We start from the raw sequence: 15,065 nt of genomic DNA, 5'->3' as shown, positions 1-15,065 counted from the left end.
TTCCCTTCTCCCTCAGACGCTTGTCCAGCCTCTCCTTAAATCCATTTATCTATACTATTCGCTTCAACCACTCCCTGTGGTAGCGAGTTCCACATTCTCACCATTCTCTGGGTAAAGAAGTTTCTTCTGAATTCTCTATTGGATTTCTTGGTGACTATCTTATATTGATGGCCTCTAGTTATGCTCTTCCCCACAAGTGGAAACACTCTCTCTGTATCCACTCTATCAAAACCTTTCATAATTTTAAAGACCTCTATTAGGTCACCCTTCAGCCTTCTTTTTTCAAGAGAAAAGAGACCCAGCCTGTTCATCCTTTCCTGATATGTATACCCTCGCATTTCTGGTATCATCCTTGTAAATCTTCTCTGCACCCTCTCCAGTGCCTCTATATCCTTTTTATAATATGGCGACCAGAACTGTACGCAGTACTCTAAGTGTGGTCTAACCAAGGTTCGATACAGGTTTAGCATAACTTCCCTACTTTTCAATTCTATCCCTCTAGAAATAAACCCTAGTGCTTGGTTTGCTTTTTTATGGCCTTGCTAATCTGTGGCGCAACTTTTAGTGATTTGCGTATTTGTACTCCCAGATCCCTTTGTTCCTTTACCCCACCTAGACTCGCACCCTCCAAGTAATAAGTGACCTCCCTATTGTTCGTACCAAAATGTAATACCTCACATTTATCTGTGTTGAATTCATTTGTCAATTATATGTCCATTCTGCAAGTTTATTAATGTCCTCTTGTAATTTGTTGCAGTTCTCCTCAGTATTGACTATCCCCCCAATTTGGTGTCATCTGCAAATTTAAAAATGGTGTTTTTGATTCCAAAGTCTAAATCGTTAATGTAAATTGTGAATAGCAGTGGTCCCAGCACTGATCCTTGTGGAACACCACTACCCACCTTCTGCCACTGTGAATAGCTACCCTTTAACTCCTACTCTCTGCTTTCTGTCTTGAAGCCAGCCAGCAATCCATTCTGCTACTTGTCCCCTGACGCCACATTCTCTGACCTTATTCATTAGTCTATTATGTGGTACCTTATCGAAGGCCTTCTGAAAATCCAGATAAATTACATCTACTGCATTACCCTTGTCTACTCTCTCTGTTACCTCTTCAAAAAATTCAGTGAGGTTGGTCAAACAAGACTTTCCCTTTTGAAATCCATGCTGACTATTCATTATTATATTTTTGGTTTCTTGATGTTCTTCAATTCTCTCCATTAGCAGGGATTCCATTATTTTTCCTACCAGCGATGTTAAACTGACTGGTCTATAATTCCCTGGACATGTTCTATCCCCCTTCTTCAATGTAGGTATTACGTTAGCAGCAATGTTTTTCACTGTGAAGGTTTGTATTCTTGATCCAGATTTGACAAGTATTAATATTATCCCATCTTCCCAGATATTCAACATCACATTGACAGCATCTGATTTTTGTTGTTAATGGGATATATTTGTACAAAGTTTGTTGAGTTTGTCTGAAAATCTCTGCATTAAAGGAGCTAACAGAAGTGAAGAGATTAACATCAGGAAGCTTTACCCCGCTCCCACCAAAAACTCTGCCCCTGACTTTTAACTACCTCCCTGGAAGCTCACCGTGGTTAAATCAGACAATGTGCAACCTTGGTGTCCCATCCGACCCCGAACTGAACGTCAAATCCCTTTTCTCATCCGTAACTAAGACGGCATATTTCTACCTCCACAACATTGCTTGCCTACACCTTCATCTTGTCCCCTCTGTCGTTCAAATCTTTATCCTTGCTTTCATTACCTCAAGACTCAACTTCAAAAGCCCTCATCCACCTCCTGAGCTCTTCGCTCTACAAACCCCAACTTGCCAAAAACGCTGCTATCCACATCCTTGCTAGCTCCCAAAACACCAAATTCAAGATCTTTGCCTTTGTTTAGAAATCCCTCAACACTCTCATCCCAGTCTATCTCTGCAACTTTCTCCAGTCCTCTGTCTCATGTCCTACTTATTATGTCCGTGTGTAATTGAGACACGGACTGCAGGAGTTGGTTATAACAGGTCTTTACTGAGTGGAGACAAACTGGAACTACTATGCAAAAGTTACTACACAGGCTTATATACAGGGTGGTCACTACTGGTACTGCAGTATACAGGGGCTGCAGTATATAGTTCCTTCTGCAAAGTACATACACTACAATTCCTCCCCTTTTAGCTAAACAGTACATAACATTCAATTAATAATTCTGACTCTGGGCTCTTACACACCCGCCCCCTCCCCCCAACATTCCTCACTTGGTGGCAGAGGTTTCAGACCTCTTGGCCCCACCCTATGGAATTCCCTTCCTAAACTTGTTGCCTTGTTGCTTCCCATCCTGCCTTTAAACATCATCAAAAGGTATCTTTCTGACTGTACCTACAGTCAATTCTCCTAAATCATCTACTGGTTGGTTCATCTCCCTCCGACATGATGCAGAAGTGATCCTTACCAAAGGGTACCTAACCCATTGCAGACTTCCTCTTTGTATGTACGTTGTATTCTTAACGTTTGGTAATTATTATACTTCATATTAATATTTAATTGTAAAGAAATAAATTATTTACTTTAGTCTCTAAAGTATGGAGTTCAAAACAGAAAGTCTTGCTTGACCAACCTCATTGAATTTTTTGAAGAGGTAACAGAGAGAGTGGACAAGGGTAATGCAGTAGATGTAATGTATCTAGGTGTTCAAAAGACCTTCGATAAGGTACCCTATAATAGATTAATCAACAAGGTCAGAGAATGTGGCGTCGGGACAAATAGCAGAATGGATTGCTGGCTGGCTTCAGGTCAGAAAGCAGAGAGTGGGAGTAAAGAGTAGCTATTCACAGTGGCAGGAGGTGGGTAGTGGTGTTCCACAAGGATCAGTGCTGGGACCACTGTTGTTCACAATTAATATCAACAATTTAGACCTTGGAATCAAAAACACAATTTCTAAATTTGCGGACAACACCAAATTAGGGGGATAATCAATACTGAGGAGGACTGCAACAAATTACAGGAAAACATTAATAAACTTGCAGAATGGGCAAATAGAAACATAGAAGATAGGAGCAGGAGTCGGCCATTCGGCCCCTCGAGCCTGTTCCACCATTTAATGAGATCATGGCTGATCACCCAAATTCAGTACCCTGTCCCTGCTTTCTCCCCATATCCCTTGATCCCTTTAGCCTTAAGAAATATATCCAACTCCTTCTTGAATATATTTAATGAATTGGCCTCAACAGCCTTCTGTGGCAGAGAATTCCACAGGTTCACCACTCTCTGGGTGAAGAAATTCCTCCTCATCTCTGTCCTAAATGGCTTACCCCTTATCCTTAGACTGTGACCCCTGGTTCTGGACTCCCCCGCCATCGGGAACAGCCTTCCTGCATCTAGTCTGTCTAGTCCTGTTAGAATTTTATGTTTCAATGAGATCCCCTCTCATTCTTCTAAACTCTAGCGAATATAAGCCTAATCGATCCAATCTCTCCTCATGTGTCATTCCTGCCATCCCAGGTATCAGTCTGGTGAATCTTCACTGTTCGCAATATAATTGGCAAATGAAGTTCAACACAGATAAATGTGAGGTATTACATTTTGGTAGGAAGAATAGGGAGGTCACTTATCACTTGGAGGGTGCGAGTCTAGGTGGGGTAGAGGGACAAAGGGATCTGGGAGTACAAATACACAAATCACTAAAAGTTGCGACGCAGGTTAGCAAGGCCATAAAAAAAGCAAACCAAGCGCTAGGGTTTATTTCTAGAGGGAGAGAATTGAAAAGTAGTGAAGTTATGCTAAACCTGTATCGAACCTTGGTTAGACCACACTTGGAGCACTGCGTACAGTTCTGGTCGCCATATTATAAAAAGGATATAGAGGCACTGGAGAGAGTGCAGAGAAGATTTACAAGGATGATACCAGAAATGCGAGGGTGTACATATCAGGAAAGGATGAACAGGCTGGGTCTCTTTTCTCTTGAAAAAAGAAGGCTGAGGGGTGACCTAATAGAGGTCTTTAAAATTATGAAAGGTTTTGATAGAGTGGATACAGAGAGAATGTTTCCACTTGTGGGGAAGAGCAAAACTAGAGGCCATCAATATAAGATAGTCACCAAGAAATCCAATAGGGGATTCAGAAGAAACTTCTTTACCCAAAGAGTGGTGAGAATGTGGAACTCGCTCCCACAGGGAGTGGTTGAAGCAAATAGTATAGATACATTTAAGGGGAGGCTGGACAAGCCCATGAGGGAGAAGGGAATAGAGGGTTACGCTGATAGATTTAGATGAGGAAAGATGGGAGGAGGCTCGAGTGGAGCATAAATGCCGGCATGGACTGGTTGGGCCGAATGGCCTGTTTCTGTGCCGTATATCCGCTGTAATCCTGTGTAAACCTGTGGCTTTCGTGCTGATACACACCATTTTGAAGAGTTTGGTAGCGTACTACAAATCATGTAAAGCTAGCAAGCAGATTAAATCCAAGCGTTGTAATTTCACTCACCTGGATATGCACCTTTGGAACATCAAGAGCACAGAAAAGGTGCAGCTTCTGCGATATCGGGCAAGGTCCTCTTACCGAAACCAATCTTAGACTGTCTCGAGAAACTCGAAACTCTATAAACTCTGAAAGTTTAGCAATTATCTAAAAATACAACATGCCATGTCTAAACCAAAGTAGACTGGTGCCTGTCGCACTGCACTTTTCTGACTTTTGATGGTTAATGATTCTAACCTTTTTTGTAAATGGAACCCGCAATGATTAATTAGACACTCCGCTCGATCTGAAGAGTGTTCTTAATGTTAACCATTAATTAAGATGCTTTTTGTGGTGTTGAACGCGGACTTCAAATCGTTACTTAAAACTAGGACACCTTTCATAAGTAGCCACTTCGAGATGTTTTCCCATATGATTAATGACCTCTGTAGACAGCCTGTCATTTTACGAGAAGGATTGCACCTTTTGTCAAACTCCCTCCACCATATGTGATGATACATTCATGATTCAGACAGTCTTCAGGTGACTAAGAGCTGGAACCACAAGATTTAATGACCTGGAGTCTAGGCAGGAACAGCTTTATTAACTCCTAGCGTGCTGCGGTTGACTTTACTCATTGGGGCGTTCTTGTTTTCCCAGGGCAGCCTCTTCCTGCCTGAGGTAAAATAAAGGGACAAAAGACTGATGGATCGCATCGTTTTCTCTGCTTTCTTGTTGCTGCCTCTCCAGTCCATTGTTAGCGCTCTGCTGTGCCCCTTTTTCTTTGCTTTGCTTTGCTTATTTCTTTCTCTGTTCTCTTTATACATTTTGCTTTCGGTCTTTGCCCCTCAATCTACACCACCTGTACGTATGCACTTCAGCAAAACAGAAAAGAAAGAAAGACTTGCATTTCTGTAGCGCCTTTCACAACCTCAGGACGTCCCAAAGTGCTTTACAGCCAATGAAGTACTTTTTGAAGTGTAGTCACTGTTGTAATGTAGGAAACACGGCAGCCAATTTGCGCACAGCAAGATCCCACAAACAGCAATGTGATAATGACCAGATAATCTGTTCCAGTGATGTTGGTTGAGGAATAGTTATTAGCCAGGACACCGGCAATAACTCCCCTGCTCTTCTTCAATACAATGCCATGGGATTTTTTACATCCACCTGAGAGGGCAGTCGGGGGCCTCGGTTTAACGTCTCATCCAAAAGACGGCACCTCCGACAGTGCAGCGCTCCCTCAGTACTGCCCCTCTGACAGTGCAGCGCTCCCTCAGTACTGCCCCTCCGACAGTGCGGCGCTCCCTCAGTACTGCCCCTCTGGCAGTGCAGCGCTCCCTCAGTACTGCCCCTCCAACAGTGCATCACTCCCTCAGTACTGCCCCTCCGACAGTGCAGCGCTCCCTCAGTACTGCCCCTCCGACAGTGCAGCGCTCCCTCAGTACTGCCCCTCCGACAGTGTAGCGCTCCCTCAGTACTGCCCCTCCGACAGTGCAGCGCTCCCTCAGTACTGCCCCTCTGACAGTGCAGCGCTCCCTCAGTACTGTTCCTCCAACAGTGCAGCGCTCGCTCATTACTGCCCCTCCGACAGTGCAGTGCTCCCTCAGTACTGCCCCTCTGACAATGCGGCGCTTCCTCAGTACTGCCCCTCTGACAGTGCAGCACTCCCTCAGTACTGCCCCTCCGACAGTGCAGCGCTCCCTCAGTACTGACCCTCTGACAGTGCAGCGCTCCCTCAGTACTGACCCTCTGACAGTGCAGCGCTCCGTCAGTACTGCCCCTCCGACAGTGCAGTGCTCCCTCAGTACTGCCCCTCCGACAGTGCAGCACTCCCTCAGTACTGCCCCTCCAACAGTGCAGCGCTCCCTCGGTACTGCCCCTCCGACATTGCGGCGCTCCCTCAGTACTGCACCTCTGACAGTGCGGCACTCCCTCAGTACTGACCCTCTGACGGTGCGGCGCTCCCTCAGTACTGCCCCTCTGACAGTGCAGCGCTCCCTCAGTACTGCCCCTCTGACAGTGCAGCGCTCCCTCAGTACTGACCCTCTGACAGTGCAGCGCTCCCTCAGTACTGACCCTCTGACAGTGCGGCACTCCCTCAGTATTGACCCTCTGACGGTGCAGCGCTCCCTCAGTACTGACCCTCTGACAGTGCGGCACTCCCTCAGTACTGCCCCTCTGACGGTGCAGCACTCCCTCAGTACTGACCCTCTGACAGTGCAGCGCTCCCTCAGTATTGACCCTCTGACAGTGCAGCGCTCCTTCAGTATTGACCCTCTGACAGTGCAGCGCTTCCTCAGTACTGCCCCTCTGACAGTGCAGCGCTCCCTCAGTACTGCCCCTCTGACAGTGCAGCGCTCCCTCAGTACTGACCCTCTGACAGTGCAGCGCTCCCTCAGTATTGACCCTCTGACAGTGCAGCGCTCCCTCAGTATTGACCCTCTGACGGTGCGGCGTTCCCTCAGCACTGCCCCTCTGACAGTGCGGCGCTCCCTCAGTACTGCCTCTCCAACAGTGCATCGCTCCCACAGTACTGCCCCTCTGACAGTGCAGCGCTCCCTCAGTACTGACCCTCTGACAGTGCGGCACTCCCTCAGTACTGACCCTCTGACAGTGCGGCGCTCCCTCAGTACTGACCCTCTGACAGTGCAGCGCTCCCTCAGTATTGACCCTCTGACGGTGCGGCGTTCCCTCAGCACTGCACACGAGTGTCAGCCTAGATTTGTTGTGCTCAAGTTTCTGGAGTGGGACTTGAACCACCAACCTTATAGACTCAGAGGCGAGGGTGCCACCCACTGAGCCACACAGCTGAGATTCTGAGAGAAAATGTGTTAAATTGGATGAATTCTTTGGGAATCAAAGAGAATCATTGACATCACTGCACAGCAGGAGGGTCATTTACACCATTAAGCTGGAGATATTTACCCTAATCCCATTTTCCTGCTGTTTTTCAATGGCCCGTATTTTCCGATGCCTACGGGACCTCGGAAATGCCGGTTTCAGGCATGTGAAGCTCATGCGCTGAAAACAGGCATTTCCAATCAGTCAAGAATCCTCTTGACAGATCCTCCGCCTGCCCTGGAGAAGGGCCTCTGTGGGGGGAGAGTTCCGCTTTCTGCAGAACCTCCGCCTGTTGAAAACCCTTAGAAATATTATGCCTGGTAAAAGGAAACGTAAGGCCGGCTTTTACCAGCATAAGAGTTTAAAAAAGTAAAAAAATAATTTTGTTTCACTCATTTATAATTTAAAAATACTTTTAAAAAAGGTAAGTTTATTTTTAGCCCCGTAAAAAACTTTAATTATTTTTTTCAAAAAATAAAATTTTTGTTTAAAATATTTAATTTAATGTAATTTTAACTCATTTTAAAAATGTCATTTTTTTTTTACATTTATTTAATGTTTTACTGTGTTTTTGGGGTGATCTCCATTCATATATTTGACAGGTCTGTCAAAATTATGAAGGGAGATTCCCTTCTTTCATTGGCTGGCCTGGCCCACGTGATCCCAGGGACGCTTGCAAACCGCCTGCACCCCCGGGATACGTGGGCCCTGCGCATTTCGAGTTTGGAGAGGCCCGTGATCGGAAGTGTCCGGACCTCGGGAGCCCTCAGGTAAGGGCGTAGATTTGTTTCCGATAGAAGGCATCCGCACGCAGGAAGCCTCCGACCGGAAATTACGGGCCGATATCTATTTATCGTCTCCTTTTTCACTCTTATCCAGGTCCTTTTTAAATGATGTCATAGCGCTGCCAAAATTTGAACATTGACAATGTCCTGCCAAGTGAGCCATTCAGCCTGTCCCATAGAGTTGTGATACTTTATACCTCGTGCTATAGACAGTCCCTAGCCACTCTCCTGGGAGACCCCAAAAAACAGATAAAAACACAGGCCAATTAAGTTTTAAAAATCTGGAAAATTCCTCTCCAACTCCTTTCGATGATCGAAACCGGTCCTGAAGGTCACATTGGCCCTGATTTATATTACAGGTTACCTCCTTCTTGTACAAGGTGATCCGTCACCCCGGCCAGAAAAAGGACCAGCTCCCTCTTGAAGACAGAATGAGCCAGCAATCTGTTCCATAGGTCCACTATTGTCTTGTAAATGAAGAACCGCCTAACCTCCGACCTAGTTCTGCCCTTATGTAACTAGTTTCCCCCATTACAACAGTGATTCCACTTCAAAACGTACTTCATTGGCTGTAAAGCACTTTGGGACGTCCGGTGGTCGTGAAAGGCGCTATAGAAATACAAGTCTTTCTTTTAGTAAGCGTGAACCCTGGTCCTGCCTAACCTATCCAACTGAAATAATTTGTCCATGTAAACCCAATCTAGTCCCTTCATTATTTTATAAACCTCAGCCAAATCCCTTGAGTTTATATAGACCCAGTTCTTTAAGCCAATCTGGGTAACTATGGTGTTTTAAACTGGGAATCGAATCTTGTGGCCCTCCTCTGCACCCTTTCCAAAGTCTCAATATCTCCCACCATATTAGGGGACGAAGTATTCAAGCTGTGACCTAACTGAGATCTTGTACAAAGGCAAACTGGTCTGTTTTTTTGTAGTGAGTTGTCCTGTGAAGACATCCAAGGACCCTGTTTGCTTTAGACACAGCTTTGCGGTGTTGGTCATGAACCTTTAGAGATTGATGCGCTCTTATCACCCAGGTCATCTTCTTTCACCACTTGCTTCAGTTCTGTTCCCTGTAGGGCGTGTGTACAATGAGCATTAGAGCTGCCCACATGCATAACACTGCACTTCTTTAAGTTAAACGTCATTTGCCAAACACTTTCTCCAACACATTGAGACCTGCCGGCAGTAGTTTAGCATCCTCTACAGTCCTAACATCGCACATCTTATCCACAAACGTAGTCACTTGTGGTAAACCAACACAGAAAGCCTCCATTTACCCTTCCTCTTGGCTTTCAGGCCCTCCACCATTCCTCTGTCCATGCAGCTACATCCTCTTTTTTTTTTGCAGTAAATTACATAATTCCCATGGAACATCCATAGATTGGGCACTCTCTTAATCTTTGGCAAAATCGTTTTTTGGTTTTTGGATCACGTAACTTACAGAAATTTTCATAGCAAGACAATCCCATCAACAACAAATTTAAGAGCAAATGGGACATTAGAGAAACCATTTAAAGTCTAGGCAGAAGCAAAATGCTGCGGATGTGGGAAATCTGAAATAAAAACAGAAAATGCTGGAAATACTCAGCAGGTCAGGCAGCATCTGTGGAGAGGGAAACGGAGTCAACGTTTCAGGTCAATGACCCCAACAGCCAGTTCTGACGAAGGGTCATCGACCTCAAAAGTTAACTCTGTTTCTCTCTCCACAGATGCTGCCTGACCTGCTGAGTATTTCCAGCATTGTCTGTTTTTATTAAAGTGTAGGCAGAATGCACTTTGAAGAGTAAAGCCATGAGCAGTCATTCCACTCTTCTGATATGGAGCTGTAAATGCACAAACTGTGGGTTGGAGAATCACGGCTGCAATGGACCTATCCCTGACCAACTTCTCGGTTTGAGCACTGGTTGTGCAGGATCACAGATTTACTCCATAATCTATATTTGCTCTACTTCACATTCCAGATACTGTATGTGGTTTTGATTGACTCAGGAGCCTTTGTTGTCTATTTTCACTGTGTGTAAATGTTACAGGAGAGACGGTTAGCAACGCTATCAGGACATTCAGCAGGAATGGCTTAGTCAAAGATACAAGGCCACCGCAAAACCCAAAGGAAGACACAAGCAGTGTTGATAATCCTACAGTAAGCTTCTTAGTTCTTCCAACTTGCTGTCATTTAACAAATTAAACAATAATGGGCTTTGCCTGTTCTCTGTTGGGGAGTCAGTAGGTTGTGGGTTCAAGTCCCACTCCAGAGACTTGAGCACAAATATCTAGGCTGACTCTCCCAGTGCAGTGCTGGGAGAGCGCCGCACTGTCGGAGGAGCAGTACTGAGGGAGCGCCGCACTGTCGTAGGGGCAGTACTGAGGGAGCGCTGCACTGTCGGAGGGGCAGTACTGAGGGAGTGCTGCACTGTCGGAGGGGCAGTACTGAGGGAGTGCAGCACTGTCGCAGGGTCGGTACTGAGGGAGCGCCGCACTGTCGGAGGGGCAGTACTGAGGGAGCGCCGCACTGTCGGAGGGGCAGTACTGAGGGAGCGCTGCACTGTCGGAGGGGCAGTACTGAGGGAGTGCTGCACTGTCGGAGGGGCAGTACTGAGGGAGTGCAGCACTGTCGCAGGGTCGGTACTGAGGGAGCGCCGCACTGTCGGAGGGGCAGTACTGAGAGAGCGCTGCACTGTCGGAGAAACAGTACTGAGAGAGCACCGCACTGTCGGAAGGGCAGTACTGAGGGAACACCGCACTGTCGGAGGGGCAGTACTGAGAGAGCGCTGCACTGCCGGAGAGGCAGTACTGAGAGAGCGCCGCACTGTCGGAGGGGCAGCACTGAGGTAGCGCCGCATTGTAGGAGGTGCAGTACTGAGGGAACGCTGCACTGTCGGAGGGGCAGTACTGAGGGAACGCTGCAGCGTCGGAGGGGCAGTACTGAGGGAGCGCTGCAGTCTTGGAGGGGCAGTGCTGAGGGAGCGCTGCAGTGTCGGAGGGGCAGTACTGAGGGAGCGCTGCACTGTCGGAGGGGCAGTACTGAGGGAATGCTGCACTGTCAGAGAGGCAGTACTGAGGGAGCGCTGCACTATCGAAGGGGCAGTACTGAGGGAGCGCTCCACTATCGAAGGGGCAGTGCTGAGGGAGCGCTGCACTGTCGGAGGGGCAGTACTGAGGGAGCGCTGCAGTGTCAGAGGGGCAGTACTGAGGGAGTGCTGCACTGTCGGAGGAGCAGTACTGAGGGAGTGCCGCACTGTCGGAGGGGCAGTACTGAGGGAGTGCCGCACTGTCGGAGGGGCAGTACTGAGGGAGTGCCGCACTGTCGGAGGGGCAGTACTGAGGGAGTGCCGCAGTGTCGGAGGGGCAATACTGAGGGAGCGCTGCAGTGTCGGAGGGGCAGTACTGAGGGAGCACTGCACTATCGAAGGGGCAGTACTGAGGGAGCGCTGCTCTATTGAAGGGGCAGTGCTGAGGGTGCGCTGCACTGTCGGAGAGGCAGTACTGAGGGAGCGCTGCAGTATTGGAAGGGCAGTACTGAGGGTGCGCTGCACTGTCGGAGGGGCAGTACTGAGGGAGTGCTGCACTGTCGGAGGGGCAGTACTGAGGGAGCGCCGCACTGTCGGAGGGGCAGTACTGAGGGAGCGCTGCACTGTCGGAGGGGCAGTACTGAGGGAGCGCTGCACTGTCGGAGAGGCAGTACTGAGGGAGCGCTGCACTGTCGGAGGGGCCGTCTTTCCAATGAGACGTTAAATCGAGGCCCCATCTGCTCTCTCAGGTGGACGTGAAAGATCCCATGGCACTATTTCAAAGAAGAGCAGGGGAGTTCTCCCCGGTGTCCTGGGGCCAATATTTATCCCTCAACTAACATCACTAAAAAGCAGATTATCTGGTCATTATCATATTGCTGTTTGTGGGAGCTTGCTGTGCGCAATTTGGTTGCCACGTTTCCTACATTACAACAGTGACTGCACTTCAAAAAGTACTTCATTGGCTGTAAAGCGCTTTGAGACGTCCTGAGTCCTCTTCGAGACTTTCAGCCCATCAGTCCATATGGGACAGTGCTTTCACCCACTTTGTTGCATACTGCTAGAGATTTTAGTAGTAATTTCAAGCAGTAATTATCGAATATTATATAAAGCAACATATTACAGAAACAGATCACCTAGCCTATCAAGGCTATCAAAGTATGGATGTTCGAATGATGTCTTGTGCATGACAATAAATTGGATTAAAAATTGTGATAAAAGAATTGGGCCTAGAAATTCAGTTGCTTGCGCCAGCCGGTAGCGCCTTAGGAGGAGGAGATGTTGGGTGCTAGGCGGCTAGCGGCCGGGCGCAGCGCGATCTGCGCCTCTCCCCAACTTCACTCAAGATTTAGCGGCGGCGCAAAGTCTTTGCGCGCGCTCAGCTGCGCGCGCAGATCCTGACGTCATTTCCTCGAGCAACGCCCTTTGTGCGCCCCAAACCGGAAATTCAGTGGCGACGCCCTATTGTGCGCCTGGCGCCCCTAGCGACTGGTAGAGGGGAACGGTTCTCAGTCGATGCGCGGCGCGGGGGGGCGCAAATTAAAGGGCACACCTCCTGCAGTAGAAAAGGCAGCCATTTCGCAGCACTCCTTTTTGAGAGACGGATCTTTGCAGAGAGACAAAGGTAGAGAGCTTTCTGCTTTGGCTCAACACTCGCACAGGTACTTGTGGCTTCAGGCCACAGCTTTCCACTTGTCTTTGCCTTCAGTGTCATATCATTGTTTGCAAACATATAATGGGGGCTGCAATGGGTTCTCTCTCTGGCCTTCTCCATAGCCCTGGGCGTTGCACAGATGAAGCAGCAGTGGTCAGGCCTTGCTTGAGGGCTGCAGTGTGCAGGGCGTGGCAGGCAAACAAATCCACCCTCCCCCTTTAAGAGCTGACCGGCGCCAGAGTGTCTGCCGTCAATCAGCAACTCGCCGCACCTGCGCTGCGCCCGCCCTCGGGGGTATCGCCCCGGACCGCCGGCTTAGCGCCTAATGATAGTCGTGCATCGCCTGTTTTAGCGCAGCAGCAACCTCTTGGGGCGATGCGACTGAATATCGGCGAAGGTGGCGCGAACTTGCGCTGGGCGCAAACTTTAGCGGCCGCCCGACTGTAGCGCCCCGAACGTGGCTATACTGAATTCCTAGGCCTTGAAGTTTTGTGTTCTAAACCTTGACTGGTCAATGATTGATTTCTCTATCTTCTGCTGCAGATGTCTGTACCATACTGAGAAGCGGACTCCACTCTGATAACAACTCACTGCCTATGGCTGTCCACTAGAGTGCCTTGATCCAACAGCCATGGAACCTGTTGCCAGGAGCCTGCCACCACCCACAATTACATAGGAGCGGACGGACTCTGACTAGATACCTCCCTGAGCTCACTCTGTGACACCTCAGCATTGAACCTTTCCTTTGGTAAAAAAAAAAGTTTAGCCTTAATTTCAGAGACCTTTTGAGAACGGCGACTGTTCTCCCTAACGCTGGCCCACACCATCTGAAAAGCACTTTGGCCTGTTTGCTGTACAGAACTTGTGGTTTTCATGTCCGTGATTTGTCTTTATATGGTAGCACAAACTCGATGTATTTGGAAGCAAGGTTATTTGTAAGTGATTTGTCAACTGTATTATCTTAATTCAACTGAAAAATGGTTGTGCCGGTAACAAGAAAAATCCTGGGGGGTAAATTGTACCCCTGCCATATTGTTGGTTGCTGTCGTATCATTGGTGATTGCTCCCTGGAGCGATGACATAATTGAATTCTTTTTTTAAGTGTTATTTTAATGTGCACATTTATTTTCATATAAATAATTTTGGTCTCAAATGTTAAATGAATTTACTTTTACAGTGAGTTTCTGGAACTTTCAATTGGAATGTGTGGAATGGAAAGCAAGACGTTGCTGATTAATATATTTTTATTGCTTTTTTTAAAAAATCCTTTGTGAAAAATTATCTTAGAATCCTAGAATGATGCAGCGCAGAAGGAGGCCATTCGGCCCATCGTGCCTGTGCCGGCTTTTTGGTCGAGCTCTCCAATTAGTCCCACTCCTCTGCTCGTTCCCCGTAGCCCTGCACATTTTTTTCCCTTGAAGTATTTCTCCAATTCCCTTTTGAAAGTTATTATCGAATCTGCTTCCACCGCCCTTTCAGGCAGCGCGTTCCAGATCACAACAACTCGCTGCGGAAAAAGAAGTTTCCTCATGTCGCCTCTGGTTCTTTTGCCCATCACCTTAAACCTGTGGCCTCTGGTTACCTATCGGAGAATCAGGCACTTCTCTCGGTCATAGGGGCAAAGATGCTAAAATGTGGAAATGAACCAAAAGAAATTGATCACAATATCCGAGATTATCGGAAAAGAATAATTGGCTTGCGAGTACAGGCATTAATGAATGCCAAAGGTTCACATTCCAGCTAAATCGCGAGCATTACAACCTACCAGCTAGTCACAGTTCAATCCATCCACCAGTGAATGTTGTGGTGTGTTTCATGCTGGAGTAGGGGGCCTCGAGTGGAACACAGCATTCAAACATGCCTCGTGCTCTATTCAGCATGGAGCCCATAAAGGTGAGCTGAAATGCTGACTTTAATCCGTGTAGTAACAAGATGGGGAATTAGCAGTGTGCTTCGACAAGACTGTTCAAGGCAATTAGAGCTGACTGTATTTAAGGAAAGTAGCTAAATGCACTTGCAATTTGATTAAACTTTTCAAATCATGAGGTTATCTTTTCAGAAAACACTTCCATGTACAACAACAATAACTGGCTTTTATATAGCGTCTTTAATGTAGAAAAAAATATCCGAAGGTGCTACGGCTGTTATGGGGAGAACAATGTTGATATCTGCACAAATCTGAATGGACAGGTCAATTAATCAATTAATCTATCAAATTCTCTGCAAATGCTGGACAAAAAGGTAGGAACTTGGTGAATTATCGCTGAACTGCCCACAGCCGGTTGCCAAGGGAAGTTTTCGACTACTTACTG

General features: G+C 47.4%; 1 protein-coding gene across 3 annotated transcripts in view; it reads left to right on the top strand.

The window, feature by feature from the left end:
• Nucleotides 1-14,796, top strand: part of LOC147117917 (rab effector MyRIP-like) — a 604,936-nt gene extending 590,140 nt beyond the window's left edge. For all 3 annotated transcript variants that reach the window (XM_085989323.1, XM_085989324.1, XM_085989322.1), the window contains 2 exons: nt 10,122-10,231; nt 13,297-14,796. In XM_085989323.1, coding sequence (XP_085845449.1) covers nt 10,122-10,231; nt 13,297-13,314 — 128 coding nt within the window. In that variant the 3' untranslated portion in view covers nt 13,315-14,796. The remainder of the gene's footprint in view (nt 1-10,121; nt 10,232-13,296) is intronic.
• The last annotated feature ends 269 nt before the right edge of the window (nt 14,797-15,065 follow it).

The sequence above is a fragment of the Somniosus microcephalus genome, chromosome 5 (assembly GCF_052327205.1).
Source record: "Somniosus microcephalus isolate GS21.2 chromosome 5, FLI_Smic_1.0, whole genome shotgun sequence".
Classification (NCBI taxonomy): domain Eukaryota; kingdom Metazoa; phylum Chordata; class Chondrichthyes; order Squaliformes; family Somniosidae; genus Somniosus; species Somniosus microcephalus.
Note: the sequence above shows the minus strand (reverse complement) of the source record. Positions and strands in the feature narration are given on the sequence as shown.